This window comes from Coregonus lavaretus (assembly GCF_964263955.1).
Source record: "Coregonus lavaretus genome assembly, chromosome: 2".
Lineage (NCBI taxonomy): Eukaryota > Metazoa > Chordata > Actinopteri > Salmoniformes > Salmonidae > Coregonus > Coregonus lavaretus.
Window position 1 is genome coordinate 12,169,715 of NC_139989.1, and position 16,998 is coordinate 12,186,712.

The 16,998-nt window shown below is 41.2% G+C and overlaps 1 protein-coding gene across 5 annotated transcripts in view; it reads left to right on the plus strand.

Annotated features, from left to right (window-relative positions):
- Window positions 1–4,705: 4,705 nt before the first annotated feature.
- LOC311101070 (zinc finger CCHC domain-containing protein 2-like) overlaps window positions 4,706–16,998 on the plus strand; it is an 80,441-nt gene continuing 68,148 nt past the window's right edge. For all 5 annotated transcript variants that reach the window (XM_084142118.1, XM_084142119.1, XM_084142115.1 and 2 more), the window contains exon 1: window positions 4,706–5,630. In XM_084142118.1, coding sequence (XP_083998244.1) covers window positions 4,857–5,630 — 774 coding nt within the window. In that variant the 5' untranslated portion in view covers window positions 4,706–4,856. The remainder of the gene's footprint in view (window positions 5,631–16,998) is intronic.

Genomic DNA, 16,998 nt, shown 5'->3' on the forward strand with positions numbered 1-16,998 from the left:
ACAAGCTACAACAGCTATGTGGATGGTCAAAATGCCATGTCAAAATATCATCAACATGTTGAAGTATACAGGGATTATCAAGGATATATGATTAATCTGTCATATACTGAACAAAAATATAAACGCAACATGTAAAGTGTTGATCCCATGTTTCATGAGCTGACATAAAAGATCCCAGAAATGTTCCATACGCACAAAAAGCTTATTTCTCTAAAATTTTGTGCACAAATTTGTTTACATCCCTGTTAGTGAGCATTTTTCCTTTGTCAAGATAATCGATCCACCTGACAGGTGTGGCATATCAAGAATCTGATTAAACAGCATGATCAATACACAGGTGCACCTTGTGCTGGAGACAATAAAAGGCCACTCTAAAACGTGCAGTTTTGTCACACAACACAATGCCACAGATGTGTCAAGTTTTGAGGGAGCATTCAATTGACATGCTGACAGCAGGAATGTCCACCAGAGCTGTTAACAGAGAATTGAATGTTAATTTCTCTACCATAAGCCGCCTCCAACGTCGTTTTAGAGAATGTGGCAGTACGTCCAACCGGCCTCACAACCGCAGGCCACGTGTAACCACGCCAGCCCAGGACCTCCACATTGGGCTTCTTCACCTTTTCTGTCTGTAATAATACCCTTTTGTGGGGAAAAATTAATTCTGATTGGCTGGGCCTGGCTCCCCAGTGGGTGGGCCTGCCTCTCAAGTGGGTGGGACTATGCCGTCCCAGGCCCACCCATGGCTGCACCCCTGCCTAGTCATGTGAAATCCCTAGATTAGGGCCTAATGCATTTCTTTAAATTGACTGATTTCCTTATAAATCAAATCAAATTGTATTTGTCACATACACGTGTTTAGCAGATGTTATAGCGGGTGTAGCGAAATGCTTGTGCTTCTAGCTCCGACAGTGCAGTAATATCTAACAATTTCACAACATATACCTAATACACACAAAACTAGTAAGGAATGGATTTTAAGAAAATATACATATATGGACAAGCAATGACAGAGCGGCATGGACTAAGATACAGTAGAATATTATAGAATAGAATGCAGTATATACATATGAGATGAGCAGTGCAAGATATGTAAACATTATTAAACATCATTAAAGTGACTGTAAACATTATAAAAAAAAAAAAAAAAAAATGTAACCTTTATTTAACCAGGTAAGCCAGTTGAGAACAAGTTCTCATTTACAACTGCGACCTGGCCAAGATAAAGCAAAGCAGTGCGATAAAAACAACAACACAGAGTTACATATGGGTTAAACAAAACATAAAGTCAAAAATACAACAGAAAATATATATACAGTGTGTGCGAATGTAGTAAGTTATGGAGGTAAGGCAATAAATAGGCCATAGTGCAAAATAGTTACAATTTCGTATTAACACTGGAATGATAGATGTGCAAAAGATGATGTGCAAATAGAGATAGTGGGGTGCAAATTAGCAAAATAAATAACAATATGGGGATGAGGTAGTTGGGTGGGCTAATTTCAGAAAGGCTGTGTACAGGTGCAGTGATCGGTAAGCTGCTCTGACAACTGACGCTTAAAGTTAGTGAGGGAGATAAGAGTCTCCAGCTTCAGAGATTTTTGCAGTTCGTTCCAGTCATTGGCAGCAGAGAACTGGAAGGAATGGCGGCCAAAGGAGGTGTTGGCTTTGGGGATGACCAGTGAGATATACCTGCTGGAGCGCAGACTGCGGGTGGGTGTTGCTATGGTGACCAGTGAGCTAAGATAAGACAGGGATTTGCCTAGCAGTGATTTATAGATGACCTGGAGCCAGTGGGTTTGGTGACGAATATGTAAAGTGTTCAATTTCTTAAAAAGTGTCCAGTGATTTCAATAGGCAGCAGCAGCCTCTAATGTGCTAGTGATGGCTATTTAACAGTCTGATGGCCTTTAGATAGAAGCTGTTTTTCATTCTCTCGGTCCCAGCTTTGATGCACCTGTGCTGACCTCGCCTTCTGGATGATAGTGGAGTGAACAGGCAGTGGCTCGGGTGGTTGATGTCCTTGATGATCTTTTTGGCCTTCCTGTGACATCGGGTGCTGTATGTGTCTTGGAGGGCGGGTAGTTTGCCCCCGATAATGCGTTCGGCAGACCACACCACCCTCTGGAGAGCCCTGCGGTTGCGGGCAGTGCAGTTGCCGTACCAGGTGGTGATACAGCCCGACAGGATGCTCTCAATTGTGCATCTGTAAAAGTTTGTGAGGGTTTTAGGTGCCAAGCCGAATTTCTTCAGCCTCCTGAGGTTGAAGAGGCTCTGTTGCGCCTTCTTCACCACACTGTCTGCGTGGGTGGACCATTTCAGTTTGTCGGTGATGTGTACGCCAAGGAACTTGAAGCTTTCCACCTTCTCCACTGCGGTCCCATCGATGTGGATAGGGGGGGTGCACCCTCTGCTGTTTCCTGAAGTCCACGATCATCTCCTTTGTTTTTGAAGTTGAGTGAGAGGTTATTTTCCTGGCACCACACTCCCAGAGCCCTCACCTCCTCCCTGTAGGCGGTCTCGTCATTGTTGGTAATCAAGCCTACTACTGTTGTGTCGTCTGCAAACTTCATGATTGAGTTGGAGGCGTGCTTGGCCATGCAGTCATGGGTGAACAGTGAGTACAGGAGGGGGCTGAGCACGCACCCTTGTGGGGCCCCAGTGTTGAGGATCAGCGAAGTGGAGATGTTGTTTCCTACCTTCACCATCTGGGGGCAGCCCGTCAGGAAGTCCAGGACCCAGTTGCACAGGGCGGGGTTCAGACTCAGGGCCTCGAGCTTGATGATGAGCTTGGAGGGTACTATGGTGTTGAATGCTGAGCTATAGTCAATTAACAGCATTCTTACATAGGTATTCCTCTTGTCCAGATGGGATAGGGCAGTGTGCAGTGTGATGGCGATTGCATCGTCCGTGGATCTATTGGGGCGGTAAGCAAATTGATGTGGGTCTAGGGTGACAGGTAAGGTAGAGGTGATATGATATTTGACTAGTCTCTCAAAGCACTTCATGATGACAGAGGTGAGTGCTACAGGGCGATAGTCATTTAGTTCAGTTACCTTTGCTTTCTTGGGTACAGGAACAATGGTGGCCATCTTGAAGCATGTGGGAACAGCAGACTGGGAAAGGGAGAGATTGAATATGTCCATAAACACACCAGCCAGCTGGTCTGCGCATGCTCTGAGGACGCGGCTAGGGATGCCGTCCGGGCCGGCAGCCTTGCAGGGGTTAACATGCTTAAACGTCTTAATCACGTCGGCCATGGAGAAGGAGAGGCCACAGTCCTTGGTAGTGGGCCTCATCAGTGGCACTGTGTTATCCTCAAAGCGGGCGAAGAAGGTGTTTAGCTTGTCTGGAAGTGAGATGTCGGTGTCGGCGACGTGGCTGGTTTTCCTTTTGTAGTCCGTGATTGTCTGTAGACCCTGCCACATACGTCTAGTGTCTGAGCCGTTTAATTGCGACTCCCCTTTGTCTCTATACTGATGTTTTGCCAGTTTAATTGCCTTGCGGAGTGAGTAGCTACACTGTTTGTATTGCGGTTGTTCGCGCTTTCAGATTGGCGCGAATGCTGCCATTTATCCACGGTTTCTGGTTAAGGTAGGTTTTAATAGCCACAGTGGGCACAACATCACCTATACACTTCCTGATAAACTCAGTCACTGTTTCAGTGTATTCGTTTAGATTCTTTTGGGAAGCTACCCGGAACATATCCCAGTCCGCGTGATCAAAACAATCTTGAAGCGTGGATTTCGATTGGTCAGACCAGCGTTGAATAGTGATATGAACTGTAACTCAGTAAAATCGTTGAATGTTGCGTTTATATCTTTATTCAGTTTATTTCATATACAGTGGGGTACTGTAAAGCAGTGGGGTTTTTTTTTATCCTGGTCCTGGGGACCCAAAGGGGTGCACATTTTTGTTTTTGCCTTAGCACTACACCCAATAATCAAGGGTTGATGATGAGTTGATCATTTGAATCAACTGTGTAGTGCTAGGGCAAAAACAAAAAATATACACCCTTTTGGGACCCCAGGACCAGGATAGACACACTTCTGTAAAGGACTGAACATAATTCAGGCCTTGGTACTATGCAGTGCACTACTTATGTAATGTTATTTTTGAGCCACTAAGGGTCAGTGTTGTCTAGAGGAAGGCTTATCTCAGGATCGGTCCATAGGAATAATAACTAGAACACACTGTAATGTAAAGTGGTACCAACACATGCTTTACATGCTTAAATAGCTAAATCAAGAGAAGATAATATACCTGAATACACATATATAATTTTAACCTTTGCTTTAGGCCCAAGCATTTGAGTGAATACATGAAACTGTAGTGTATACTGTAATAAATTGAGTACTGAAAACATCGGCTATTAATAAAACATTTTTAGACTACCTTTGTAGTTAACACATTACAAAAAAAAAAAAAAAAAGATGAGTTGCACATATAGAAGCCTATCACATAATATAGGCCTGCCATTTCATAAGATACTACAGATTAAAAATTACATACATCTAAAATGTAGCTTTCTCTACACATTTGAGTTCTACCTAGCTTGTAGATAAATAAACTAAAACGATCAACTCAAGTTGTTATGACACTTGCGTAACAACAAACGTTCAGGACCCAGAATGCTTATATGGAAAGGGGAGGGGTTTGTGAGTGATTGACAGGTCACCAGAGTGCCGTCTACAGTGGAGAAAACTACAGCTTGTCGCCGAGTCACTGTGATTATTACAAAACACAGAAACATTTATTTTCCTCCGTTGATTCTGCTTTAAAAAAACGATTCGACGATCAAAGGATGTATATAAACCCGTAATTTACGCCTTGAAGCCTTTCTAGTCGAGCTGATAATGCTTAAAATGAAGCTGCCCATGAGAACTGCGGAGGCAGAAGGAGACGATACGGCCGAGGAACAGCCGGATCTCCATATTCCAAGATCTGTCTCTCCCACGGTCTCTGACAGGCTCGAAGGTTCCTCTAGACACCCAGGATATCCATCTCAATTGGATAAAGAGACCGTTTTCGAGTGGTTTGGTTTGCATCTAAATCCTGCCAAGCGGATCGAGTTTATGTGCGGACTGCTGCATATGTGCCAGCCACTCGAGCTCCGGTTTTTGGGCTCCTGTCTGGAGGACCTGGCACGGAAAGACAACCACGTTCTACGGGATGTCGAGATAAGGGCCAACAGTCCGAATGATTTGGCCATTTTATCAAATGTTATCGACCCTGTCGTGCGCTCCAAACTGCTGGTCTGCTTGTCTCTTCTGGGATCTGACAGCAGGGAGTGTGCGGGAATACTATTTCGGATACTGAGCCATGTGGATCCCTCCTTGTTCTACAAAAACTATGGCTACTCTGTTTCGCCCTTCAAGGACTCTCAACAGCACCCGTTCCATTCTCCGTGTGTGGACGGGAAAGCGTTCGGGAGAATAGAACAGAATTGCGGGCTTCCAATGGAGGCAGCGATCGGACCCTTGGAGCAGTTGGCGCTGCTTTTTACTATGGCCTCCCTGCATCCAGCGTTCCCTTTTCATCAAAGAGAAACAGTTCTAGAGCAACTGGACAAAATTGAACTTGCTATAGAGGACGAGAGACAGCAGAATCAGCGCAGAATAAACGCCCAGGTAACATTGATTAGCAGTTTGATTGACTAGTGTGTTAGCTAACGTTAACTGGGGTTGTCACTAGTTACCACACAGCCACAAAGGTTATCATAAAAATTCATTAAAACAAAAATGAGCTTTTGTCTTAATTTAAGGTTAGCAGTCTGGTAAAGTTAGGTTTAAAATCAGATTTTAGAAATAGGCGGGGTTTAGCCATAATTATGACTGTGGCTGTAGTAACTAGTGACGACCATTCGCTAGCTGCAAAATTAGTGGCAAGCTAACAAAGTTGCTCTGGATAAGAGCGTCTGCTAAATGATGTAAATGTAAAACAAATGAGTTAACTTTCTCTCTAAATAGAGTTTTGGGCCTCTGCACTGACGCCGCTAGCTAGATCAGGGTTTCCCAAACTCGGTCATGAGGCCCACCTAGGTACACGTTTTTGTTTGCCCTAGCACAGATTCAAATAATCAAAGTACGATTATGAGTTGGATATTTTAATCAGCTGTGTACTAGTAGTGCAGGACCGAGTTTGGGAAACCCCTGAGGTAGCCTAGATAGAGATGACGTTATGGTTCCGACTAGAGGGAGTACAGCATCGACTGGTTCGTATCTAAAACATTCTCCATTCAGGCTGCATAGGCTTCAATTTCCTCAACTTTATATAATGGCAAGAAAAATAGGCATACTTTCCGTATGAAATTGGGAAAATATGCGTATTTTCCACCACCATGCTAACTGGTAATCCCGGATGTTGTGTATCATGTTCAGCCAATCAGGTTGAATCTATCAGACCAGGGGTTCCGTTTCTTTTATGCCTGCTGCGTTAAAAGCTCTGCATGGTCAATCTGGCACCTGCAGTGGAGTACAGCGTTTACTGCTATACGGCCTCTGTAGAAATCGGGGCATTCATACTTCTTGCGCTTAGCAGAGCTGTTGTCAAGGAAGTGAGTTTGTGTTTATACAGGACCTCCCGCCCCCACCTACCCTCAACCAATCATGTCAATGCGGAGCTATTAGCGTCGGCTAATGGGTATCCTAATAAATTAAATCAAATCTATAGGGAGCCCTCAGCATTGTTACACAATTTGGGAGGTGCACGGCGGTGCGGTACGGAGCAGTCTTTTTTTTTCACCCCAAAAAGCCAATTTGTGACCCACCATCTCTTTTAGTCTTATGTTCCACATTTTGAAATTGTTTTTTACATTGGATAAAAGTACAGACTCAGAGCTCCAAATGGCATATTGTACATTGTAGTTGGAGGAAATATGGTGATAAATGTATAATCCCATTTAGGAGAAAAGGGCATTGAAACATTTTGCTGTGATTTTCACACTTGCTCTACATTAATCCTTGGGAAACATATATTTAGAAAAGGAATACTTTCACCAAATTGCCTAAATGGATTCTCTGAACATTATCTCACCAAGTTACTCAATTAGGCAAGCCATTTACAGTATTAAATTGCCTATTGTTGTATAATAAAGATAACCTTTCACAGTGAACAGCTAGTGCTGTTCTTTGTTTACGCCAATTTAGCATCGTTCACAACCTCTAAAGCCTTAGACCCACCCATCTTGTAAAATAATTCACATGGGAACACATGCAAATGTGGCCATGTGCTAAAGCAGGGAGGTAGTGGTTAAGATTTCAACAATGACATACTTTATTATCTTCTTCAAGTGCTGAAGGTAGTAGCCTACAATTAGGAAAAACTTAAAACACACAAAGGCTTAGGTAAAAACAATATCTAGGCCTATATCATAACATCTTTTGAGTGATTTTGGTTCAGGTCATGTTATGATATCTTTAGAGCAGGACATGTAATCCTGATCTTCTCAATTTAGCAGCTGTCCCTATAACGTAACATGGGGTTTGGTTAGCTTGTTAATCGATTAGCATTCACATCACAGTGGCTGTTTTCGGTAGCTAGCTAGTTAAACATGACAAACTGGCAAACATGAAAAAGATTATCGTCATGCATGCCTTAGCACATCAGCAATCAACATTAACAGCAGAATGCAACTGTCCAATTCAGCTAGCTGTCTTACCGTTGCTTCGTCCCGCAACAAGCCATCTGTAAACAATGGCTCATTGTGGGACGAAGCAAGCTATAATGGTACCTGTATGCAACTGTCTACCTAGCTAGCTATATAGCTAGCAATGAAAACAACTTTTTGGTATAGTTGAGAAAATAATGTAGCCTATGTGCATGTAGCTATCTTCGTAGTTGAGCTGTAGACTCTTACCGGTGTATGGATTAGCAGTCCAGACTGCTTTAGCCACAGAAGACAGAGCTGTGTCGATACCAGCAGCTGTAGTCAGGACAACACTGGTATTGAAAGCTGTAGCTACACTTTGCATGTAGTCCATGATGAAAATATTAGTTAATCCAATGGATCTTTCAAATATCCGTGGTAGCAGAGAGCAGGATGTGCCATTTGACAGAGAAACCTTGAGTGACAGAATGGACTCTCTTTCTCGTGAATGTCCCAGCCCCCTCATTATTTCAACCAATCATGGCTAGGCAAGATTCTGTATTTTTTTCTGTGTCTAAACAGCTTTGTGATTTCACATTTTATTTATATTTCAGATTACATACAAGTTTGTTATTAAGGCACATGAAAGTTCACATGTTGCAGAAATGACTTCTTGAACAACAACAAAAAACATTTTGATGAAGAAAAAAATGTTTATTACGTTCAAATGCATCTCCTGTGAAGTAGTGACGTGCGACATACGCCCAGCTTTGTGTAAGGGGTCACATTTATGCTATCAGAACAAGTTCACAAATAAAATACATCTTTATCATACCTCATGTAGGGATTTCAAAGACACAAATTAGTTTGAACTCCTGGGAAGAGATTGGGGAGCTAATAGGGATAGATGCGGTAAAGAGGTCAATGGAATGCAGACTGTGTGGGATAGAAGAATGCTGGATTGGCACACATTCAACAAATCTGATCTAACAAAGTGGATATTTGTCAAATCTGTCATGATTTATGTATTGTAACAGGCCCACAATGTGGTTACTAAAATCCGATTTTGATATATTTGGCTGTTTTCACTGCATATTGTTATTTTTACGGCTGCTCTTTAATTATTTGTTACTTTTATTTCGTATTGTTTTATATTGTATTTTTTTTATATATTTTTTTGGTATTCTTTCTTAACTGCATTGTTGGTTAAGGGCTTGTAAGTAAGCATTTCACTGTAAGATCTACACCTGTTGTATTCGGCGCATGTGACAAATACAATTTGATTTGATAAGTTAACACCTTTTCAGGTTTAGAAAAAGTGACTGCTAAATGCTAACTTCCATTCGTATACGCTGGTAGCATACTAGCATACAGAAATCGGTGGTGGTAGTCAAAGTAGTTTTTAACTGTAATGCAGTTGATTGATGACATGAGCATGTATTGGGGTTGACATCCATACAAGCATTATACTCTGATTTGTACCTCAACATAATGTGAAATACACATATAAATATTAAACAATAGCCTTAATGTAGGCTAATGTTTCTGGGGGGCAATGGGGAGATTCGGGATGAAGATGCAGGTGGGAAAACGGTGCAGCCTTTTTACTTCATGCTATCTTGGCTGAGCTCCTATGTCAAGCACCGGGAAATGGACTCCAACATCTCAAAAGAGGTAAGGTCTTTTCATTTAACCAGTTGCTTGTAATTAGCTGGATGGCTATAGAGATTTAGTATTCATTCTGCGTGTGCTTCGGGGAGCTGTCAAACGCATCCAATAAATTGGTCTGCACCGCACCACTCGTAGCGATTCAGGGCTAATCTCTATAGCCATCCAGCTAATTATAAGCAACTGGCTAAACAAAATGACAAGACCTCTTCTGAGATGTTGGAGTCCGTTTCCCAGTGCTCTTTACCGCATCTATCCTGATTACCTCCCCAATCTCTTTTCAAGAGTAACTCATTTTTGTGCCTCTAAAATCCCTACACAAGGTATCTTTAAATATGTTTTTTATTTGTGAACTTGTTCTGATAGCCTTACGTCAAAGTTCTCCATGTTTGTTGTCAAGGAAGTGAGTTTGCGTTCATACAGGATGTACCATCCCCACCTACTGTCAACCAATCATGTCAATGCGGAGCCCTCCGCATTGTTAAAACATTTGGAAGGTGCACGGCATTGCCGTACGGTGCTCGATTTGACCTCCGGAGGCTATTCAATTGCGTCACACCCTCCATACGGAGCCTCCAGTCTGCATGGCCAGATCAAGCATAAATTGGCTTTAACGCAGCGCTGTATCGCATTAGAGGAAACCAAGGGCGGGTCTGCATATTTTTGACTAGCAGAAGTTACTTTTGAGGAGAATGAGGTTAAAGTGGAACTGATATAGTTTTAACTACTTGCAGATATGAAACAAACATACAATCATATCAGTAAAACATATCAAATTCCCAGTTTTTGCCACAAAACTAACTTTATAAGAGGTTTTCAAAATAGGTTCTATTTGACAAAACATTCCATGACGTAGAGTGAGGTATTGTTGGCAGAATAGATCAATGCAGTTCAATGCATGATTAATATAATTCACCAATACATTTCTTGGTAGTCCAACAAATATTGCTATCAGGTTGTAAATCACAGCTGGCCTGGCACATTGTTTGCTTCCTCCAGCCATTCGGGATGCACTGTTTCAGATTCAATGACTCAGTATTTTAGACAACAACAGACAAATGTAACCAAGGCTGGAAATGTCAATACAATCAAACTATCAAGGGAAACGATCACAATTCAGTCATTACGTGGCTAATATGCTAACTTATCAATTTATGTAGCTATTTATTTAGCAAGAAAATAACATGGAGCCTAATGTTAGCTAGCTAGCTGCTGGGAGGATGTTGTCATTGGACAAGTGGGTGAGTGGCCGACTTCACCCCATATTGTTTTTCTGTGGCTACAGCTAGAGGTGCAGGTGTCATTTGGTGAGCTAGCAAGAAATGTGAATCACTTTGCTAGCTAGCTATGCTGAACTTGAACGACTGTTACAGTTAGCATATCTCTTAGTTGTCAATCAAATGTATTTGGCATCGGTCAAATGGGCATGCAGGCAAGTTCCCATTCAGTTGTCAAAATGTGGGTTGGGACAAGCATGCATTGGCAGGCAAGCTACAGAAGGGCGAGCAGGCTACTATTCCCCATAGTTTATCAGTGCAATTTTTTTACGGCCAACTACAAACTGAAAAAGTTTGAAAGGGTTACTGTTCCCTTGTTAGATTTTCGCTCATCTCGTTCTGGCTAACATGAGTTGTTGATCTTGTTGTTGTTGATTTACGTAGGCAACTGAGGGGGAGAGAGACTACCTTTTCATGGTTGTTTGAGCAATAGGACTGTAAAGTTCCCAAATATAAGACGACTGGTATTTACATATTTGCAGAAATACATTCAGGTGTATTGTGCGGCTTTTGGCGAATGCTTTCTAATTATCTAAAGTTGCGCTGTTGCTACTGCCTGTAAACACACAGTCCAGTTCAAAGAGAATGGTGGCAGGCCTGTGTAAGTAGCTGAATTTGTCGCTAGAATCTTTTACCAATAAACGTAGCTGGAGAGGTCTGAAAACTCACTAAATATTGTTGGCAACACTGCCTGTGTGGCAAATGGATTATTTGCATATAGACCTACTGTAGCTCTGATTGGCTATGGCGCACCGGTCTGACTCCGGACCTAGACAGATGGTTTTATTTACTGCAGTTTCTATTAATTGTCAAAACATACGGCAGCTTTCCCAATTTTCACAAATGCCTTACTCCTACATAATTCCCAAACATTGTATGAAAATGACCATAAAATAAGTGCTTGCTTGTCAGTAAAAATATATTTTTTTTTCAAAAGGTTTAGGATTAGCTAAAATGCTAAAATTGTCCTCGACGCGACTCAAACATATCTAGCTACAACCTGGTCTGCCCTGAAAACAGTCTTGGTTTCCACTAATGTGATACAGCACTGCTGGTTAGGGGTGAAAAAACGGACTGCTACAACCTAATTGGCTGAACGCGATACACCTGGGATTAACATTTAGCCACTAGCGTGGTGGTAGAAAATTATGTTTCATAAGGAAAGCATGCATATTTTCCCCGTTCGCCTTCTCGCCATTGAATAAATTTAAGGAGGAAATCGAAGCCTATGCAGCCTGAATGCAGAATGTTTTAGGTGCGAACCGGTCCACGAGGGATCCAAATGTATTGCCGGCTGCATACAATGCGTTTGGACGGTAAGATAAAAACGACTCCATATCGCCATCTACCAGCCGTTGGGCTAGGTAGCTAGCTAGCAGTGAAGTTTGCACATTATAGCTAGCTAGCTACCGTAGTATAGCTCGTAGCCAAGGAGCACGGCAAGTTAGCCAGCCAGTTAGTACGTTTGGCTATTTAGCCAAAGAATGGTAGCTAGCTAGCTATCTAGTTAGCCAACTTGGCAATAACAAGTTACCTAATATTGTACCTAGCAAGTTAGCTTTTGATGCACGTTAGGCGTGTAGATAAGCGTAGCTAGCTAACATTAGCCAGTTGTGAATCTCTTCATGCTATGTGACAAAGTACTGTTTTTGTCCATATTCATCCATCTCTGAATGTTCCTGATGTTTTAAAAGCAAAAGTATCTGCTAGCTAGCAAGACAAACGTGTGTATGCAAGAAGTCATTTTGTGCTCTCGTGATTGACAGCAGGGAGGAGCAATTAATAGCAAGTTAGTGATGGGTGTTGCCCTTTGACAACATACCGTTTGTCATAACATTAGAATTCACCTTTACCATTATCTGATTATCTTGTTTTGTGTTAGTGAGCATAGGCCTAAATGTTTTCAAACTAGATAAACTGTCAAATAGTAGATAACTTAGACTACTGCTAAAAGCAATGCTGCTAAAATCTTAGTCACATATCTGACTAAAAGGATATGTGTTTTTTTTTTTTACAATCTTAGTTCCATTGACATAACATTTGTCAAACACTGGAGTTAAATTCTACTAAAGCTACTAAAAGTTTTTCACAACTCCATGAGATATACATATTGTAGAGTTGAGAAACCCAGCTACTAACAGTTAGGCTAAGTGCATAATGTTTTTCATTCATTCAAGGAGAGAAAGGACGAGAGACTCATAAATTGTAGTAGGCCTGGCTATAATAACCAACACACACCAGTATATGCTTGCCTTTCAAACTGAACTTGTTGCCTTTCAAATTGAACTTGTTGCTTACAATCTTGGATGAGTTTTAGTTGCTATCTGTATTAGCTTTACGAGGGATTCAGCTTTTCCACTCTCCGGCAATAAATCCATCAGCCACATAACCTCAGGGAAAGGAAAGCGTTGTAATCAGCAAAAAAGGGATTTGCATGAGAACCGTGTGTTTGGGGATACTAAGGGGGAATTTGCACAACTGGGAAAGTTATTTTTTTGAGTATGTGCACTGATTTTCCAGATCGTGAGTCCTTGAAAATTCCACTGGCTCCTTATGACAATTTAAAAACAAAAAACTATGTTTTAACTGAGAAGTATGCATTTGTCTGAAGCCAGAAAATAAAGGAAATTCACATGAGCACCACAATGCCTACTCCACCCATGCTCTACCACATTTTTCCAGCTCACAGCTGTTGGTCTATTGCACTTCAAACAATGTGTATGCAGGTTGCTTAGGATTCAAACCTTCTCAAACAGCCTAATTCACACACTTAGAGGAGGTGCTCCCACAATAATGTGATTGTTCACACACCACACTAATCCCATTGCACTACCTTTTCAAGCTTTTTTAAATTATATGAAAACAAGCTTTTCTTTTATACTTACAAGACCATCATGCTTGATTGAGCGATATGTTTTGTCTTGTAGTAATGTGGTGCCTGCCTGTATTTCCTGAACTTTTTTTTTTTAGCAATTGAGATAAAAAATATTTCTAAATCTTTTTTTGGTCAGTAGGTGCCCAACATAACACCAGGTGGTGATGTGTTGGACACAGTCACTCATATAGAGGTCTATAGAGCCTGCCTGCATTCCTGATTTCTGTAACCGTTAGCTTACCTGTGTAATATTGACATAAGCTCAGAAACACTTGTTTTGCAAACATGGTCCTGTTTTATCAATTGCTGTGCTGATCAATGGGCAGTTAATTGTCAAATGAATATGTAGCTTAAAGTTGTGTGTATTTGAATTTACACATTTACAATAGGCCTATATCTAAAAATATATACAGCCTAATGATATACAGTACATACATTATTTTAAGAACAGGATACTGTAAAGTCCATCATTCCACTGAAGAGTATGAATTAGGCTGTTTGAGAAGGTTTGAATCCTTAGCAACCTGCATACTCATTGTTTTAAGTACAATAGACAAACATAGCTACTGTAGTAGGTCAAAGCTGTAGGCTGGAAAACATGTGTGGAGTAGGCATTGTGGTGCTCATGTCATTTTCCTTTCTTTTTCGGCTTCAGACCAATGTATACTTCTCACTTAAAACATCCGTTTTTTAATTTCCATGGTTTTTACACCGGAAGGTGATTATGCAACGTTATTATACAATATTATAATACAGCATAACACAGCAATACAAGTAAAGTAAAAATACACAATGGCAACAGAAAGAATGTAGTTATTAGTATTGATTTAATATTAACATCTGATTTTCCAGAGGGGAAGCGAAAAACCAGAAACACATTTAAGCCAATATGGAGTAAACTGGAAAAAATGTCCCTGATCTCTTTTAAACGAGACAATCGAGCAAGCTTTTACGCTGCTGCTACTCTGTTAAGTATTTATGCATAGTCACTTTAACTCTACCCACATGTACATATTACCTCAACTAGCCGGTGCCCCCGCACATTGACTCTGCAACGGTACCCCCCTGTATATATAGCCTCCCTACTGTCACTTTATTTTACTGTGTATATATAGCCTCCCTACTGTCACTTTATTTTACTGTATATATAGCCTCCCTACTGTCACTTTATTTTACTGTATATATAGCCTCCCTACTGTCACTTTATTTTACTTCTGCTCTTTTTTTCTCAACACTTTTTTTGTTGTTGTTTTATTCTTACTTTTTTTGTTTAAAATAAATGCACTGTTGGTTAAGGGCTGTAAGTAAGCATTTCACTGTAATGTCTGCACCTGTTGTATTCGGCGCATGTGACCAATAAAATTTGATTTGATTTGAAGCTCGCTCCTGGAGAATACACAAATATAATCAACCTGACTAGTGTATGTATGGAGTAACGTTAGCTAACGGTATTGTTAGATGAGCAATGCCCATTGCATGTATTATACATTAGGAGTTTCCCAAAGTTTGGTGTTGATTATGAACTTTACTTAGCTAGCTGTGCTTTGTGGAAGGATGTGGGAGATATTGTCAACATTGAATGCATGATCAGTCCATGCAGCTAACGTTACAGCCTTGTTGGCTTGTAGCTAGCTAGCTAACGTTGCTAGCTAATGTTAGTTGGCTAGGTAACTGGCAATAAGAGCCACGGACTTTCACTATCTTATTTGTGCTTATTTGTTTGTGCTTTGATTACACGCAAATGTTAAGGCCAACAGTTTACACAGATTACTTCAGCCATGTGAAAAACCTTCCATAGCAAAGTATAGCTAGCTTCCTTTGCTTGTAGCTCTCATCCAACTGGTGTTAGCTAGCTACTAGCGCTGTTGCTGCGCAACCGAAGTGCTTTGGTCCGGTTTTAGAACTCTTGAGATTCGACTGAAAATATGTTAGCATTGTCAGAAATTCTACAAAAACGTAGCAAATCGTTTCTGCACGTAAGAGCGATACATTTAATCAAAACAGTTGCCCCTACAAACTTATTCAGTCCGAAAGGTGGCAGGTCTAATGGTCACTTTATAGACGCTGTAGTCTCGTTCTTATACAATGACTAGATATAGAGCTAGGTCGGGGCAAGAAATTGTCTTTTTTTCCCAATGCTAACAACCCTGTTAAAAATCTGGTATGTGGTTCTCTGTAACGGCCGGACAGCTCATGACGAGTTGTCATGTGTGTTGCGTCTTTTTACGCTGCTGCTACTCTGTTAATTATTTATGCATAGTCACTTTAACTGTACCCACATGTACATATTACGTCAACTAGCCGGTGCCCCCGCACATTGACTCTGCACTGGAAACCCCCTGTATAGCCTCTCTACTGTTATTTTATTTTACTTCTGCTCTTTTTTTCTCAACACTTTTGTTGTTGTTTTAATATACTTTTTTATTAAGAAATAAATGCATTGTTGGTTAAGGGCTGTAAGTAAGCATTTCACGGTAATGTCTACACCTGTTGTATTCGGCGCATGTGGCAAATCAAATTTGATTTGATTTGACCTCCAAGTTGATTCGCAAATTTTCATTGACATTGGTGTCATATTGGCTAAGATATGATGGTAGGAAGATTTGAATTTAACATTGAGCTTCAACCAATGGCATGCTATTGTGGGGGCTATCACCCCCACAATAATGAGGATTATATCCCAATGTCTTACAAAAGGCTAAAAGAGTATGGCTAGTTCTTAACGGTTGACATTTGACAGATGGGGGAAGATGCAGTATTTGTTCAAATTAATCAGCTTTTGCACCAACGATTAACAACAAGCACTCTTCCTTTGAAATCATGCTCTGTGCTCAGGTGGCTATTAAAGACAGACTCCAGCGATTTCTTTTGAACATTCCCAGTATAAATGCACTAAAGTACACACACCAAAGTGCAAAAAAAGTATGTTTTGAACAAAATTGTCTTTTTTTTGTTTTTTTTACTTTCAGTGCGTTCTCAAATTACCTCCCCCAGACCGAGGTTCCACAACTGGAAGGCATTACATCATCGGCCTTAACCCCACCCCTCCTGTAGGTTAGGTTACCTGGTGGCAGAGTTGCCTACCATTGTCGGTAATCAAGTAGAATTGTTTTGGAGAAAGTCACAGTACAGCCATAGAACATTCTACAGGTGACTGTGAGGACAGAGTTTATTTAGTAATGTGATTCACTGTGTTGAAATGGACATACCTGGATCAATCCCCATGCCACTGTTTGAAACAACACTGCATCAGATACAGTCAAGTATTTTTTTTTTGTGGCTTATGAATTGATCCATCCATTGATGGCCCTAAGTAAGGCTGTGAGTCTCATGTTGTCTTTTATAGTGTGTGACATCTTCATAGAAATAACCAGAATTCTCGCTAGATGTGGAAAATCCCCACTAAAGAGTGCTCTAACATAGACATATCAGGCCATACCCTACTCTAGGCATTTAATAGTGTCACAGGGAACTGGTTGTCACCCCCCCCACCCCCCCCCCCCCCCCCCCCCCCCCACTGCAGGCCTGGCAACTCTACAGGGAGAAGGAAGTTATGCCAGAGTGTGGGGCTCAAAACCATGCTGGGAGCC